Raw genomic sequence first — 15071 nt, forward strand, 5'->3', positions numbered from 1 at the left:
GAAGAACAATTGGCCCCAGGCAGGGGATCCTCTCACAGAAACAAATAGCTCTCAATTTGTGAAACTAAACTTGTATGTTCTAGTAGTTGGAGGAAAAGACCTAGTTAGCTCGCAGATCTGCCATGGGTTTTATATGTAACTTGAGGCAAGTTGATTTAGCTACTGTGCTACCTGTAAAATACCTCTTTAACTGTGAAATAGTTGAATGAAAGGGGTTGTATAAGAATCCCCTTGTTGACGGTTTGATCTGTTTAGGTTTTGAAACCAGATTAAATTTGTAAGTGTCTTTTCCCCATCCGGCCATACTGAATGCTGAAACACTGAGTTTGGACTTTAGACAAATATAGCTATTAAGAGAATGTTTGAAATAATATGATGATGATTAATCATTATGCTGTAATATATTGGCTTGTCCCTGAGTTCTTAAGGCTTCCTGTGTACAGTGGGCAGTCATGATGGCCCTGTACTGTGTGTCTGTAATCAAAGATATCCCTTAGTGGAAACTCTAGGGTCAAGTGAACAGGTAAGACTTAAAAAGTAGAATATAAGCTATTGCACTCTTTTTGTAGTATCCACTGTATAGTTCTGTATAGTCAATAATACTGTATAGTTCTTACCAGTAAGCCTCTTAAAAATTGTTTGTTTTATTTTAGGGAACCGCAGAAGCTCATGAGTTGCTAGAAGGGAGTGCTGCAGATGTTCTTCACTCAAGAATCAGTGAGGAAATAATGGAGTTAGTTCTGATAAAGTATCAGGGTAAAAACTGGAATGGACATTTTAGAGTCCATGATGGGCTGCCAGAATTTTTTCCTGTGTGTTTTACCTCCAATTCCACAGATATAATGACAATAGATGTCTATATACATGTCAGGCGAGTTGGTAGCCGTATGATCCTGTCTGTGTTCAGTCCCTATTGGATAATCAATAAGACTTCTCGGGTTCTGCAGTATCGTGCTGAAGATATACATGTGAAACACCCAGCAGATTACAGGGATACTATCCTGTTTTCCTTTAAGAAAAGGAACATTTTTAGTAAAAACAAGGTATGGTACCTAATTTCTTTTAAAATCTCCTCAAGTGAGGAATTATTTAATTTTTGACATTGTTCATGCTTGGCCTTGAAATTCTTACCCTGCTTCAGTATCAATACTTGTTTAAAAAAATCTATCAATATAACATCAGTATTTTTGTGTTTTTGTTTAAATTTAGCTCTCCTTTTGGGAAGAAAAGTAAACACTAGTTTATTTCTCTCTTGCCTCTTTCTCTTCCCAAAATCTCGGGGAAGGTTGGGGAAACAAGGGAGCAACTTGTACAGGCAGTGCAACAGTAGTTCATTCTGCACTGATATAATCTGGAGTTCAACTTTTAAAAAAAGGAAATGAAAAATGCTGGAAAATGTGAAGCAGTGCTAATCTTGTATTTACAAAAATTATAATAAATAGAGTTGTAATTTTGAGGGGAAAATTGTATCTTATTGTGGGGGTTTGAGCAGCCACAAGGCAATAAAAGCATCTATTTCATTTCTTATTTATTAGATTTGAAGAGAGGTATATTAAGTGGGAGGGTGGACAGGTGAGATAGTTGCTTGCTTTTGACTTTTAAGGCTATCGTTTCTCTCACAGCTGTTTAGTCATAGTCAATTTAACAGAAGTTCGCTAGGCAAAGGGGTTTGGGTGATGAACATCCCATTAGTTCCTTGTCTGAGGGTACATTGTGTTCAATACATTAGTCATGCTCTTAAAAAAAAAAAAAAAAAAAAGTGTGTCTGTGACAAAATAAATGAAACAATTTGTTAGTATTACTCTTTTTTCATATTTTTTTTTTATTATGTAGGCCTTTAGTCCTGGATGTTCCATCTTTAAATTGTCAGCAATAAGTGAAGACTGGTCTTGACAGCATCTTTTGGTTATTACCCTGACCTTTAAATAGAGACCACAAGCATTTATATATTTTCCTCTCCCTCTTTATCTACATGCTGTGGTCACTAATGGCTACCAGGGCAGATGGCATATTTGGTTTTGTGTGCTCTTCTATTGATCACCTATCTTCTGCTGCAGTGAACCTCTTTGCCAGAGCCCAAGTACTTAGCGGTTTTAGTAAGCCAGTTAGCTGGAATTGCAGCGGTGAAACTGGGTGACTTTGCTAGTAATACATCATGGGTGGGATTTTCAAAAGCTTACGACCTAGGCGTTGGTGCCATTACACAATTGGGCTAGATATTTAATATAATACAATATGGATAATCAGCATATGAACTTTTTACGTTTTTTAAATTTACATAAAAAATCTTTAAAAATGCTTTTTCTTCTGTAGATCCAATTATGTATTTCAACTAGTTCATGGTCCACTAGCTTCTCCCTTGATACTGTCGGAAGTTACGGATGTGTAAAGTGCCCAGGCAATGACAGGGACTATCTGGTAAGGCCTACTTTCTGTATTTGTTTACTAACTTTTCTGAAGCCTAATAATAGTAATTAAATATATTGGATACAAATAAGTTTAACAAAAGCCAATTTGATATTTCATCTGTATTTCTTGGGTGCATTGGTTTGTTAACATAATCACACTAGTATGCATAATACCACTTAGTTTGACGTTTGGTGGCCAGTAGTTAGGCCACCTGGGGATTCAGGCCTAGTTTGTGAAAACAGATGTTTAAATATTTGGACATGGTGAGGCCTATCTTTTCAAAGATGGACATGCCATCTCAGATAAGTTAGAGACACAGATGATCAAGTTGCAAATACTTGATTTATTTGTACAGTACCTACTACAGGGAATCCTGGTTCATGACTGGAACTTCTCGGTGCTACAAATAATAAATACACAAATAATTAATAGTATGTATACACTTAATTTTGTGTGTCAGTCTTCGAAATATCAGATTCAGACTATATACAGTGGCTATCTTAAAAAAATAATCAGATAACTAAATAACATTACCTTGTTTGCAGATATTGAAATAACCATCCTAGGGGCAAAATGGAAACATTTATAGGGAGACTACAAACATTTCCTTTTAAAGATAAACTTTTCTCCCAATAGCATTTCGAAAATCTGACCTTTTCCCTCCCTCCCTCCCATGTTGATCAAGCCATATTTATCTCATGTCTTTATTGCAGTAATTTTACCCTCCTTGGGTTTCCCTTCTCTAAGTGAATATAAAATACCACTGCTAAAATAATCTGTGTCCATTGTATTGGGTATATCACACACTTCTTTGGAGGTACAGTCTCTGTTCCTTGGAGTTTGTGTCGTTTCTAGCACTGGTCCTACTACTGTTGAGGCCTTTGGGTATTGCTGTTAATAGGATAATAAATATGTAGAAGGAATAACTTTATGGGATAACATAAAGGTTTACTTTTCCACTTGTTTTATTTATGTCAAGCAGATGAAAATACCATGGAGAAATGGGCTGAGTTTAATCAAGTTATTTTTATTCAACAGGTTGGAGTTAGCATCAAAATGAGTAGTTTTAATCTCACCAGGATAGTTACCTTAACTCCATTCTACACCATAGCAAACAATTCTTCTCTGGAGCTGGAAGTTGGAGAAATCAAGTCTAATGGCTCTTTGCCAACTCATAACTGGAATTATTTCTCATCTTCAGAGGTATTCTTTGTTTTTCTTGCTTTAGATGTTTCTAAAATAGACAAATGATTCTGTGTAAGGTAAAATATTTAGAAACAAATACTCATATTTTTGTTAATCAGGCTGAGGTGTTTGTCAAATTAATGAAGAAAATTCAGTAGGCAGTCTGATATAAGGTTCTTAGATCATCATAGATGGAGTAACTTAGTAAGTGACAGTGTAAATGTGTACTCCTGGATGTCAGGGGTATGGAGGGAGAGTATCTGAAAGACTAATCCATATTTGTCATTAACTAATCTTTATAACAATATTGTTGAATTATCATCATGTTACATGTGTCCTTTGACTTTTTTTCTCCAGTGTCTTCCATTTTGGCCTGAAAATTTGTCTGGTAAATTATGTGTCAGAGTGGTGGGCTATGAAAGTGCATCCACACCATTCTTCTATAACACACAGGACAATGGTACTTTGTTAAGTCTGGAAGAGTTGGTGAGTCTTTGACTTTAAATAATAATATTTTCTATAATTTTGTTATGTTTGTGGTGTTAACCAAGTCAATGTAATTTCTTAGTCCCCTGCATTGAGTGCTGGCAGATGGATTTCAAGTGCCTATTGAAAAGTCAGTGTGAATGTAGCAGGATATGCATTTTGTACTTTTAAAAATCCTTTTTGTTAGATGTATGAAACTAGGTTGAATTTACTTCTTCACAAGTTTATAACGAACTGCACAGCTGTATTGATCTATAAATAGAATGGTATAAGTCACCTGCAATTTGTTTACTTGATTTGCAGCAAGATTTGCTGTGATGTGTGCGCCACCATAAAAGGAAGGGAAGATTACTTCTGTATCTCAAATACTTAAGCTATTACAACATCATAAAGATATGTGATGTAGCATTCTTGACAAACAAATGGACAGTTATTAGTATGGTCTAAAAATGGTTTCATGTTTAAACTGATACAATTTTTGAATTTTTTACTTGCATTACATGCCACTGTGAAATTCTAGGCACATAAGTGTTGCATGCTCAAACAAGTCACTCAAAGCAGAGTTACTTTACATATAATCAAAACCAAACATTGAATGGTTGAACAGATTGTTAGGCAAGTCACTCAACTGATTGTTGGGGATGATTTTGGATTGTAGATTGCTGGAGAGATGTGCTGAGGCACTTAGATTTATTTTTTTCAAATAGTTAGAAACACAGGATATGTAAGCGTGATATCTTTGACTCCCCATTTTTGGGTCCTGACCTGCAACCTGATCTAAACTGTTTGGCCTGTCCCTCTCTTTGCAAATATTGAAGGCAGGTTGGATTTTGTTAGGCCACACCCCTTCTTTTCACAAACTTCTGTCTCTACAATGCAAACAGTGTAGATTTAGTACTTCCACCTTAACTTGAAATTTTGACATAAATATTTATTTAACACTTCTACCTTTTCTGCATTATTATTGAGTCTCTCTTATTTCCAGTCCTCTTAGGAGATTTTCAGAAGGCACATGTGTAAGGTTGCGGACATCACTACCTCTTATAGGGGCCAGCTGGGCCTGACTGGGGCTTGGCCACAGCTGAGCCTACCTTCCCTAATCAGCCCAGGCTTCTTGCCCCAGCCACTGCCCTCCCCTGGGCTGTTTTAAGCTCCGAAGGGCAGGAGCGGGTAACCACCCCGCTACAACATGTTAGCTGAATAGGTCCACCAACAGAACTCCTCGCTGATAACGAGGTGCCCCCTCCCCCCGATACTCACACTACTCCACAGAACAACAAAGTAAGCTTAAGGTAATGAGGTGTACTGTCTGTGTGGGAGAATCCTCTCTGAAGCTACATATAGCGAGGTTTGACACAACTGTTCTCAGGCCCCTAACCCTCACATGACTAGGGAGAGTGGCTTTGACTTTGGAAGACATATTGGATCCTCTGCTCTTCCCTATGTGAGACAAGATTCCTATGGAAAGCCTTCTCAGAAGGCAGGGAAAACTTTTTCAGGCTTGATTGCTTGGGAGATTGATCCATTTACATACCCAGGAAAGGCCTTCCTCACTCCCCAAAAGACATTGACCATCCAAAGACAAAAGTGCTGACCCCTTAAAGCTGGTGGAGCACATGTACAACTGTGTCTCTATTTTAGAGGATTATTTTCTCTGTGAATTAACCATTAAAGTTTTCGTTAGAATTAGTTTAACATTGCCATATTTTACGTGGGGAATGCCAACTTAAGAACCAATAAATACGAAGGTTTGAATATAAGTTCTAACATCTTCAGTATTTTAAGGTGAACGTTTCAGCCAGTACACTGAAACAAATAATCTTAAAAACTATTTCAAAGATTTAACTAAAAATCAGTCACAACCTACATTAAGATTACATTTGTAAATAGTGTATAAAGGGTTAATAAATGGTTTAATAATTGGTTAATCATTTTCATAATTTGTTAGAGTTCAGCAGATCATTAGATTGCTTTTATATTTAATAAACTATATACAGTGCAAGTCTTTATCTTCAACAGAATGGAGGCATACTGGTAAATGTGAACATTTCTGAAAATTCTACAGTCATAAACTTCTCGGATTACCATGAGGGAGCTGCTCCAGCTCTTATCATTAACCAGACTCCATGGGACACCCTTAAATATAAACAGAGGTATGTAAAAGTAAGAATTCTGCCATCTATTTTTTCCAACTTTTATCCGGTTTTTAGTGTTGAAGGCAAGGAACCTAAATTCTCATGCACTTTTCTTGAATACAATATAATGAAGATAAGAAATAGATATTTTACAATGATGTTCCAATGCTTCATATTAAACTCGGCTTATGCCATGAGTTCCAGTGGCTTATTTACCTGCTTATTTTTATCGCAGTGGGTTACAGGAGGAGATGGAGTTAAAACCAAAGGAGGTGCGACTGTTTGCCTGGGCAGATCCCACTGGAATAAGAAAACTAACTTGGACGTATGCACAAAATGTTGGTGAACATGATCTACTTAAGGTACTTTTTTTAAAGATTGGGGGAGGGAAGGTGTGACCCAAACTAGAATCATGAGTTCATTGAGAGACTGGAGATAAGGCCTTGACTTCAGATCTGGTCATTTAAAATGCAAGACCTTTTGTTAGGTCATGGTTTTTGTTTCTGTACATAGGTAACCTTTTGTGTAGTTGCTGTTTCTACTTGAGAGTATGTTGAAGAATCTTGTAAGCCCTCGTGTGTAGGGCAAAACTCAGATCTCCCAATTTCCTTTATCTGAAACAAACATTAATCAGACTAATAAGCAGGCTGTGTATAAATGAGGAATAAGAGGGGCAGACTGTTACTGCTGCCAGGACTAGAAATCTGTATTTGCTGATACACCTCTAAAGAGAGGAGGCAATGAAAGAGGAAGTGATGCAGCAAGTGAAGATGGTCACTCATACCAGTATCAAAAGTGAGCAATGTACACTCTAATTATTCCTGTTTGAACTGCAGCAGGTGAAAGCAGCACTTCCTGCAGTTATTTTCCAGAATATAATATGTATTTTTTCTGGGTTGGGGAAAATCACAACCCTGAATTCCTTCCCCTCACTAAGAGGAAACACTTCCATTGAGTAGAGTACTGCATTGCAGGAGTTGCTCATTGTGAGCTACTTAAGTGTTCAGCAGCATGTACAACATGCAGGTAGGAGAGAAAAATGATTTAGGATAGAGGGTAGAAAGACAATGCTGAGACAGGAAACAGGAAGAAAGAGGAGCAAAACCAAGGTGAAGACATAAACCTAGGAAAAGATCAAGCAAATCCATCCTGCCAGAAACAGCACTTCATATTAAAAAAAAAAAAAAAGTTGATGAACAATTTTGCATGGGCAAAGGATTAGATCACATAGTCTAGGACAGGAAAATAGAAAATAACTGGAAATTGACAGGCAGAGGAATAAAGGAGCATTTTTATTACAAGGTGGAATTTATTTTTCTTCGCTCAGTTTTAGTAATGGTGGTTTGTTTGTTTTGTTTTGTTTTTAAATTGAGGTACCTTACAATGTAAACATCGTTACATACTGGAAAATTGCTACTTGTAGCTTCTGACTATTGAAACCTGTTTTAATGTATGTTAAGACACATCTTTTCAGCGTATGGTTAGCATTACATTAATTATTGTACATTACATGAGTATTACATTAATACTCACTTCTGAAGTTATATTTCAAAAGCCTAAATAACTGTCTCAGTTCTCATTCATTCACAGTTGTGTTAACCCTGAAAGAATTCTAACACATTAAGGGGATGCTATAACATTTAAACACTACATTTGTCCATTTAATATTGTGATTAGTATACTAAGGTGCTGTATAATAGGGGATTCATTTTTCTTAACTGTCATTGTACTGCTAAGGTCTTCAATTCTTGAGATTACCCTTAGCTTCTTTTAAAAAATGTGGATATCTTATTTAACATCTTAATAATCCACAAGACCCTAAATACCAAAAAAAAAGTATGGGTTGTATAGGCAGCCCATGATGACAGAAGACTCCATCCCATTAATATCCTACAACAGATTAAAGGCAATAATAAGGTACCTCAGAAATTCTAATTGTTCTGCTTAATTGGGGCCGTTGCTTGCTACTTGCTTTGTGTTTTTATGCAACCAACTAAAGTACCTTTCTTTTTTCCAACTCAGGATGAATGTGGTCAATTTCCTTATAATTCAAATACTCAAATACACTGGGTGTCCTTTCTGGATGGACGCCAGAGAGTACTGCTTTTTACAGACGACGTTGCATTAGTTTCTAAAGCACGGCAAGCAGAGGAGATGGAGCAACCTGATCAAGAAATAAACTTGTCACTTCATAGTCTTGGACTTTCTCTGGTCAAATGAGAATAAACAAGAAATCTCTTACATAGGGATTACTAGGTACTGCAGATGGAAAGCAAGTTTGCCTTTAAATGGACCAAGGAGTAGTTTAGGCATATACTTTAATACACTTGAAAACTGTCATTTGAAGTGGATTATGCTTCTAAAATAGGACATTTTTTTAGCATTATATGCTGAATTTTTAAAATTACATTTTGTCTGCTGTTGTAGAGCTATCAAGGGAATATACATTTTAAATGCCTGTCTTGTCACAGTTCCCTAATTAATTTGACATTTATTTCTGGACTTCAAGTCCTATTATATCATTTGAGTACAGTGGAGTTATTGTGTGACTAGTTAAAGAATTGTGCCTTGTGATACAACACAAGGTAAATTTTGAGTTGATTTGTCACTCTGCATTTTAGTAACTGTTGCTTTCACAATGGCAAATTAAATTTGAAAACACTCATGTGCATGATAATAAACAATCAGTTCTTTTCTTCAATTTCCTATTCATAATTCAGAAATAACTTTACTATTAACTTGATTCTTTGTACTAAATCATATCCTTTTCATCAAAAATTGCAAAGATAGATGCATAGAAATATCCACAAAAGGACATCAGTAATTTGGGTCATGTCTTTACTTTATGATAGTAACTGTAGAAATTTGTATTCAAGAAAAATAAATTTCATTTCTAAATTTCATTTCCACTTTCATGAGTCATTGACTTGGCAGGCATAAAGAAAGAATCATAATTTTAACAAATGAATGGAAATCAGCATCAGAAATATGGGGATGAGGCTTTGTGTGGTTTTTTTTTTTTATTATTTTTTTATTAACATTAGAACATTTGGTATACTCTACTTCAATGCATTTTTATTCAAAAGTATTAATTACATTAATGTACTTACCTTGTAGTTCTGGTGTTGTCTGGGAATTGAAACCAAAGCAGAGATGGAAGCCATTTAATCAAAAGCAGATAAACCTGTTGGAAAAAGCCTATCAAAAATACCTTTCCACAAATGCCATGGAGGATCTGGGCTGGGTTAAAATAGACAACAACTTTGAGGTACACTTGTGGCTGTTCAGTGTTTAATCATACAATTTTTTTCTATCAAAATTATTAACAGTTTTCACCATATTACTACCAGTAATGTATTTAGACAACATGTAAAAGTCTTCATTTGGGAAATGCCTTCATAGTGTATGCAATTGTACATTTAAACAGATCATCTCCGATCAGACATTTGTCAGATAGTGTTAATAAATATTGTTGATGATGATAGCCATGTTAGTCTGTATCAGCAAAAACAACAAGGAGCCACAAGGACTCTAAGTTGTTATTGTTGATTATATTTGTCTGACAGACACTGTAATTTCAACTATGCAGTAGTTGTATGTCATCTAGGATGCATCCAGTAAGACAAAAACATTGCAGAACTTGCAGGATATTTGGTTATGAAACCTTGTTTAAGTTGGTCTAAAAAGTTTCTTCCATGCAGAAGTTATACTTGATGTATATTCTTTATGAAGCACCGAAACACATCTCATCCCTTTTATGACACAGGAATTGGAAACTTTATAAGCACATTGGACTTTATAATAATTCACTGTTTCACTTACCTTGGGCTTTTGGAATTCAATACCATAATTGGTGGATAAACTCAGGATATCTGATTTAAAAAATTTATGCCACTACACCTTTTCCTAATAGAAATTCTCCTTTGGCTGTAGCAGTATTAGGGATCAGATGGCAGCCACTAAAAGGATAAGTAAAAAGCGACAGAGAGTCCTGTGGCACCTTATAGACTAACAGACGTATTGGAGCATAAGCTTTTGTGGGTGAATACCCACTTCGTCAGACGCAGCGTCTGACGAAGTGGGTATTCACCCACGAAAACTTATGCTCCAATACGTCTGTTAGTCTATAAGGTGCCACAGGACTCTGTCGCTTTTTACAGGTCCAGACTAACACGGCTACCCCTCTGATACTTAAAAAGATAAGATCAGTCACACTTCCATTCAATTCAGCATTGTATATGTGCTGAAATACCATTGCAGTCAACTGGACTTAAATATGTGCCTAAAGTTAAACATCTGCTTAAGTGCTTTACTAAATAGGTGTGTACTGCTGAATTGTGGTCATTGGATTCCATCTATTTTAGGGCAGTGATGAATGTAAATATTGACTAGAGATGCACAGATAAAAATTGAAGACATAGCATTATAGCCGTTCTTCGAGTGCTTGCTCATATCGATTCCAAGTAGGTGTGTGCGCGCACCACGTGCACGATCGTCGGAGAATTTTCTACCCTAGCAACACCCGATGGGTCGGCTGGGGAGCCCCCTGGAGTGGCGCCTTCATGGCGCTGGATATATACCCCAGCTGACCCAGCGCCCCCTCAGTTCCTTCTTACTGCCCGTGACGGTAGTTGGAACTGTGGAGCGCGGCATAGCTGTCCTCCACTCTCCCTAGCTTTCCTTGTTAGTTTTTGTTGTAGATAGTTGTTAGTTGTATAGTTATAGATTTAGTATAGTTTAGTAGTTTAATAGCTGTTACAGAGTAGTTATAAGTAGTTAGCGGGGGTAAGGGGTTTTCATCTCCCCCTTTCCCCCCGGCGTGCAGCCGGGCTCATGCGCAAGGCTCCTGGCTTTAAACCGTGCGCGACCTGCGCTAAGCCTATGCCAACGGGAGACCCCCACGACTCTTGTCTAAAGTGTCTAGGGGAGTCTCATCAGACTGATAAGTGCAGGATCTGCAAGGCTTTTCGGCCCAGGACCAAAAAGGAGCAGGACTTTCATCTTAAACAGCTCCTTATGGAGGCGGCACTTAGCCCAGACCCTCCTTCGGCATGCCAAGCTCCGGCACTGAACGTCTCGGTGCGCAGCGCTCCGGTGGCGGCCTCGGGTACTGCACCGTGAGGAGACGCGGATAAGACCCCACGGCACCGTCCTCCATCGGCACTGCATCCGCCGCAAGCCCCTCGGTGCCGTTCCCTGTCTCCGGGTCACAAGAGACCCAGTAAAGCATGAGAGACTGCCACGCAACAGCAGGCACCGGCGCCCCCGCACTGGCTGCGGAGTTGCGTCCGGCATCGGAACGTCCGAGGTTGCAGGTGCCGTCATCGACACGGTTGACGCCGGCACCGGTAGTAGGGCCGTTGAGTCCGGTGCGGACTGGCTGCCCGCCCTGTTCCGTGGTTGAGCCGTGTCTCCCATCTACGCCGGAGACGTTTGCGACGGCGAGAGACCTCATTGCCCTCACGGAACCAGCACCGTCTCAGACCGCGGCACCGCATCCGCTCCGCATGGTGCAATCCAGGGGCAAGCCTGCCCTGCTACTCCCTCCATCTCCAAGCATGGACTCTCGGCACCGCTCCCAGTCTCGGAGCAGGTCCCGACGCCGCTCGCAGTCCCGGCACCGGACTTCATCATGGCGCCGGTCGTACTCGCGGCCCAGCTCTTCCTCCCGGCACCGGTCCACCTCTCGGCACCGACCCGAGCATCGGTACCGCTCAGAGTCCCAACGCAGTTCCCAGCACCGGTATGCGCGCCAATCCCGTTTGAGAGGCTGCTCCCGGCACCGATTCTACAGACAGTCTTCTTCGCGATCCAGATCTGGATCCCGGTACTGCAATGGCCATCTGCACCGTTCTCGCTCCCAGTTCCGCTCCCCGACACCGCGCAGCCGGAAACCCTCTACACAGGCCACTTACTTGGCCAAATGGAAGCGCTTCTCCTGTTGGTGCAAGCAGTGGGCCACGCCCCCCTTGCAGGCATCGATCCCACTTATACTTGAATATCTCCTATCCCTAAAACAGCAGGGCCTGGTGATATCTTCGGTCAGGGTGCACCTGGCTGCTATATCGGCATTCCACCCAGGAGAACACGCTTCCTTGGTCTTCTCTAACCCGATGGTCGTCAGATTCCTCAAGGGCTTAGACCGCCTATACCCACAGCTGCGTCAACCGGTTCCGGCGTGGGATCTTAACCTGGTTCTCTCCAAGCTCACGGGGCCCCTGTTCGAGCCATTGGCTACCTGCTTACTCCTTTACCTATCTTGGAAGACAGCCTTCCTTGTAGCCATCACTTCAGCAAGGCGTGTTTCTGAAATCAGAGCCCTCACGTCCGAACCTCCGTATACAGTCTTCCATAAAGACAAGGTGCAGCTTCGCCCCCATCCTGCCTTTCTTCCCAAGGTGGTATCAGCTTTTCACGTGAACCAGGATATATTTCTCCCGGTCTTCCATCCTAAGCCGCACGCTACGCGACAAGACCAGCATATGCACTCCTTGGATGTACGCAGGGCCCTTGCTTTCTATATCGAGCATACGAAGCCATTTAGGACGACGACTCAACTCTTCGTTGCAGTGGCTGACCGGATGAAAGGCCTACCGGTCTCCTCGCAACGTATCTCCTCTTGGATCACGTCCTGTATTCGTGCTTGCTACAGCTTGGCCGGTGCCCCGACGCCGCGCCTCACCGCCCACTCCACGAGGGCCCAAGCCTCCTCGACTGCCTTCCTGGCTCACATCCCGAACCATGACATTTGTCGAGCGGCAGTTTGGTCATCGGTTCACACCTTTGCCGCTCACTATGCGCTTGTACAGCAGTCTAGAGACGATGCTGCATTTGGATCAGTGGTTCTGCACTCAGCGGTGTCTCACTCCGACCCCACCGCCTAAGTAAGGCTTGGTAGTCACCTAATTGGAATCGATATGAGCAAGCACTTGAAGAAAAAATGGTTACTCACCTTTGTAACTGTTGTTCTTCGAGATGTGTTGCTCATATCCATTCCAAACCCGCCCTCCTTCCCCACTGTCGGAGTAGCCGACAAGAAGGAACTGAGGGGGCGCTGGGTCGGCTGGGGTATATATCCAGCGCCATGAAGGCGCCACTCCAGGGGGCTCCCCAGCTGACCCACCGGGTGTTGCTAGGGTAGAAAATTCTCCGACGATCGTGCACGCGGCGCGCGCACACCTAATTGGAATGGATATGAGCAACACATCTCGAAGAACAACAGTTACAAAGGTGAGTAACCGTTTTTTAATGCATAGTGGTTTGAGGATGAAAATAGAATTACCCATTTTTACATTGTTGATTCAGAAAAAAAATCTGTAGCTTTTCAGGTGTTTATAACATTTCTCTCTTGTGATTTAGATGTTTCTAAAGAACCAGTCATTTGTAGAACACTTACATTCCAAGCATATTGGAATTGTTGAAAAAAATCTCTTAAAGTACTTAATAAGGCTAAATAAAATAGAGACAAAACTTTTATGATATACAGTATTATAAACAATCTGAACTTTTCTTCTATTTTGTATCCAAAATGGTAATCTTTTATACTACCATAAATTATATAGGCCTTAAGTTTTTGTGTAGCTTTGAATATGATTGTGTTTGAACTAAATGATACATAAGACACAATTTTTTGTGTGATTCAGCATTTTTGAGTTAAAATAATGAAGTGATGGAGGTTTTTTATTAAACTGATTATTTCTTCAGAATATTATCCAAGTTACATAGATTTGTGGTAAAAAAAAAAAAATTCTGTGCTGGAAAAAATATTTTCATTTGCATGCATATATCTTTAATTCTCAGAGGGGTAGCCGTGTTAGTCTGTATCCACAAAAATAACGAGGAGTCTGGTGGCACCTTAAAGACTCACAAATTTATAGGGGCATAAGCTTTCGTGGGTAAAAAACCCACTTCTTCAGATGCATGGAGTGAAAATTACAGATGCAAGCATTATTATACCTGCATAACAGGTATTGTGACGGGTTGAATCACAGAAACCCACTTGGGAACTGCCACCTGATGTGCCTAGACTACTTCTGACCTTGTTTTCCCTGCCAGCTTGGGACTTCAGTGCCTTGCCTGGTTTGAGCCAGACACACTTGCCTGCTATAAACACAGACCGAGGTCTGAACCACGTCCCACAAAAGCTGCAGGCTTAACTGAAAACAGCTTAAGAAGTGTTCCTGTCTCCAACACTCAGGTACCCAACTCCCAATGGGGTCCAAACCCCAAATAAATTCGTTTTACCAAGTATAAAGCTTATACAGGATAAACTCATAAATTGTTCGCCTTCTATAACACTGATAGAGAGAGATGCACAGCTGTTCCCCCCCTCCCCCCGGTATTAATACATACTCTGGGTTAATTAATACAGTAACTTCTCACTTAACGTTGTAGTTATGTTCCTGAAAAATGCGATTTTAAGTGAAACAGCCCCATAAGAATGAATGTAAATGGGGGGGTTAGGTTCCAGGAAAAAATTTTTTTTGCCATACAGTACAGTACTATAGTTGGGAGGTGCCCCCGCCTTACCCACACAGGCACAGCCCACTGGCACTGGAGACAATGAGGCAGGCAAGGAGGCTGAAGGTGCTGTAGGCTAGGAGAAGCATGTTGAGCAGCAGCTTCCCCTACTCTGCAAGCACCAGGGGCGGGGGGCTCAACCCTCGGCCCGCCCACGCCACCCCTTCCCACAAACCCCTACCTTTAACCCGCCTCTTCTTCCTTCCCTCCTCCCCCTTTACTCTGCACGCCGTGTCCTCGCTCCTCCTCCCCCTGCCTCCTGCCTGCGGCAATCAGCTGGCTTGCAGTGTTCAGGAGGGAGCGGGCAGGAGCGAGGACACGGCACACAGGCTCCCC

At 40.7% G+C, this 15071-nt stretch overlaps 1 protein-coding gene across 1 annotated transcript in view; it reads left to right on the plus strand.

The window, feature by feature from the left end:
- The window catches only part of VPS13C (vacuolar protein sorting 13 homolog C), a 202531-nt gene that overhangs the window by 137636 nt on the left and 49824 nt on the right, over positions 1-15071 (plus strand). Inside the window, 9 exon segments of the mRNA XM_029910705.1 lie at positions 654-1043; positions 2314-2418; positions 3448-3612; positions 3952-4080; positions 6100-6233; positions 6451-6577; positions 8238-8428; positions 8430-8471; positions 9333-9483. Of these exon segments, the coding sequence (XP_029766565.1) occupies positions 654-1043; positions 2314-2418; positions 3448-3612; positions 3952-4080; positions 6100-6233; positions 6451-6577; positions 8238-8428; positions 8430-8471; positions 9333-9483 (1434 nt within the window).

This window comes from Terrapene carolina, unplaced genomic scaffold (assembly GCF_002925995.2).
Source record: "Terrapene carolina triunguis isolate 2854851 unplaced genomic scaffold, T_m_triunguis-2.0 Scaffold67, whole genome shotgun sequence".
Taxonomy (NCBI): domain Eukaryota; kingdom Metazoa; phylum Chordata; order Testudines; family Emydidae; genus Terrapene; species Terrapene triunguis.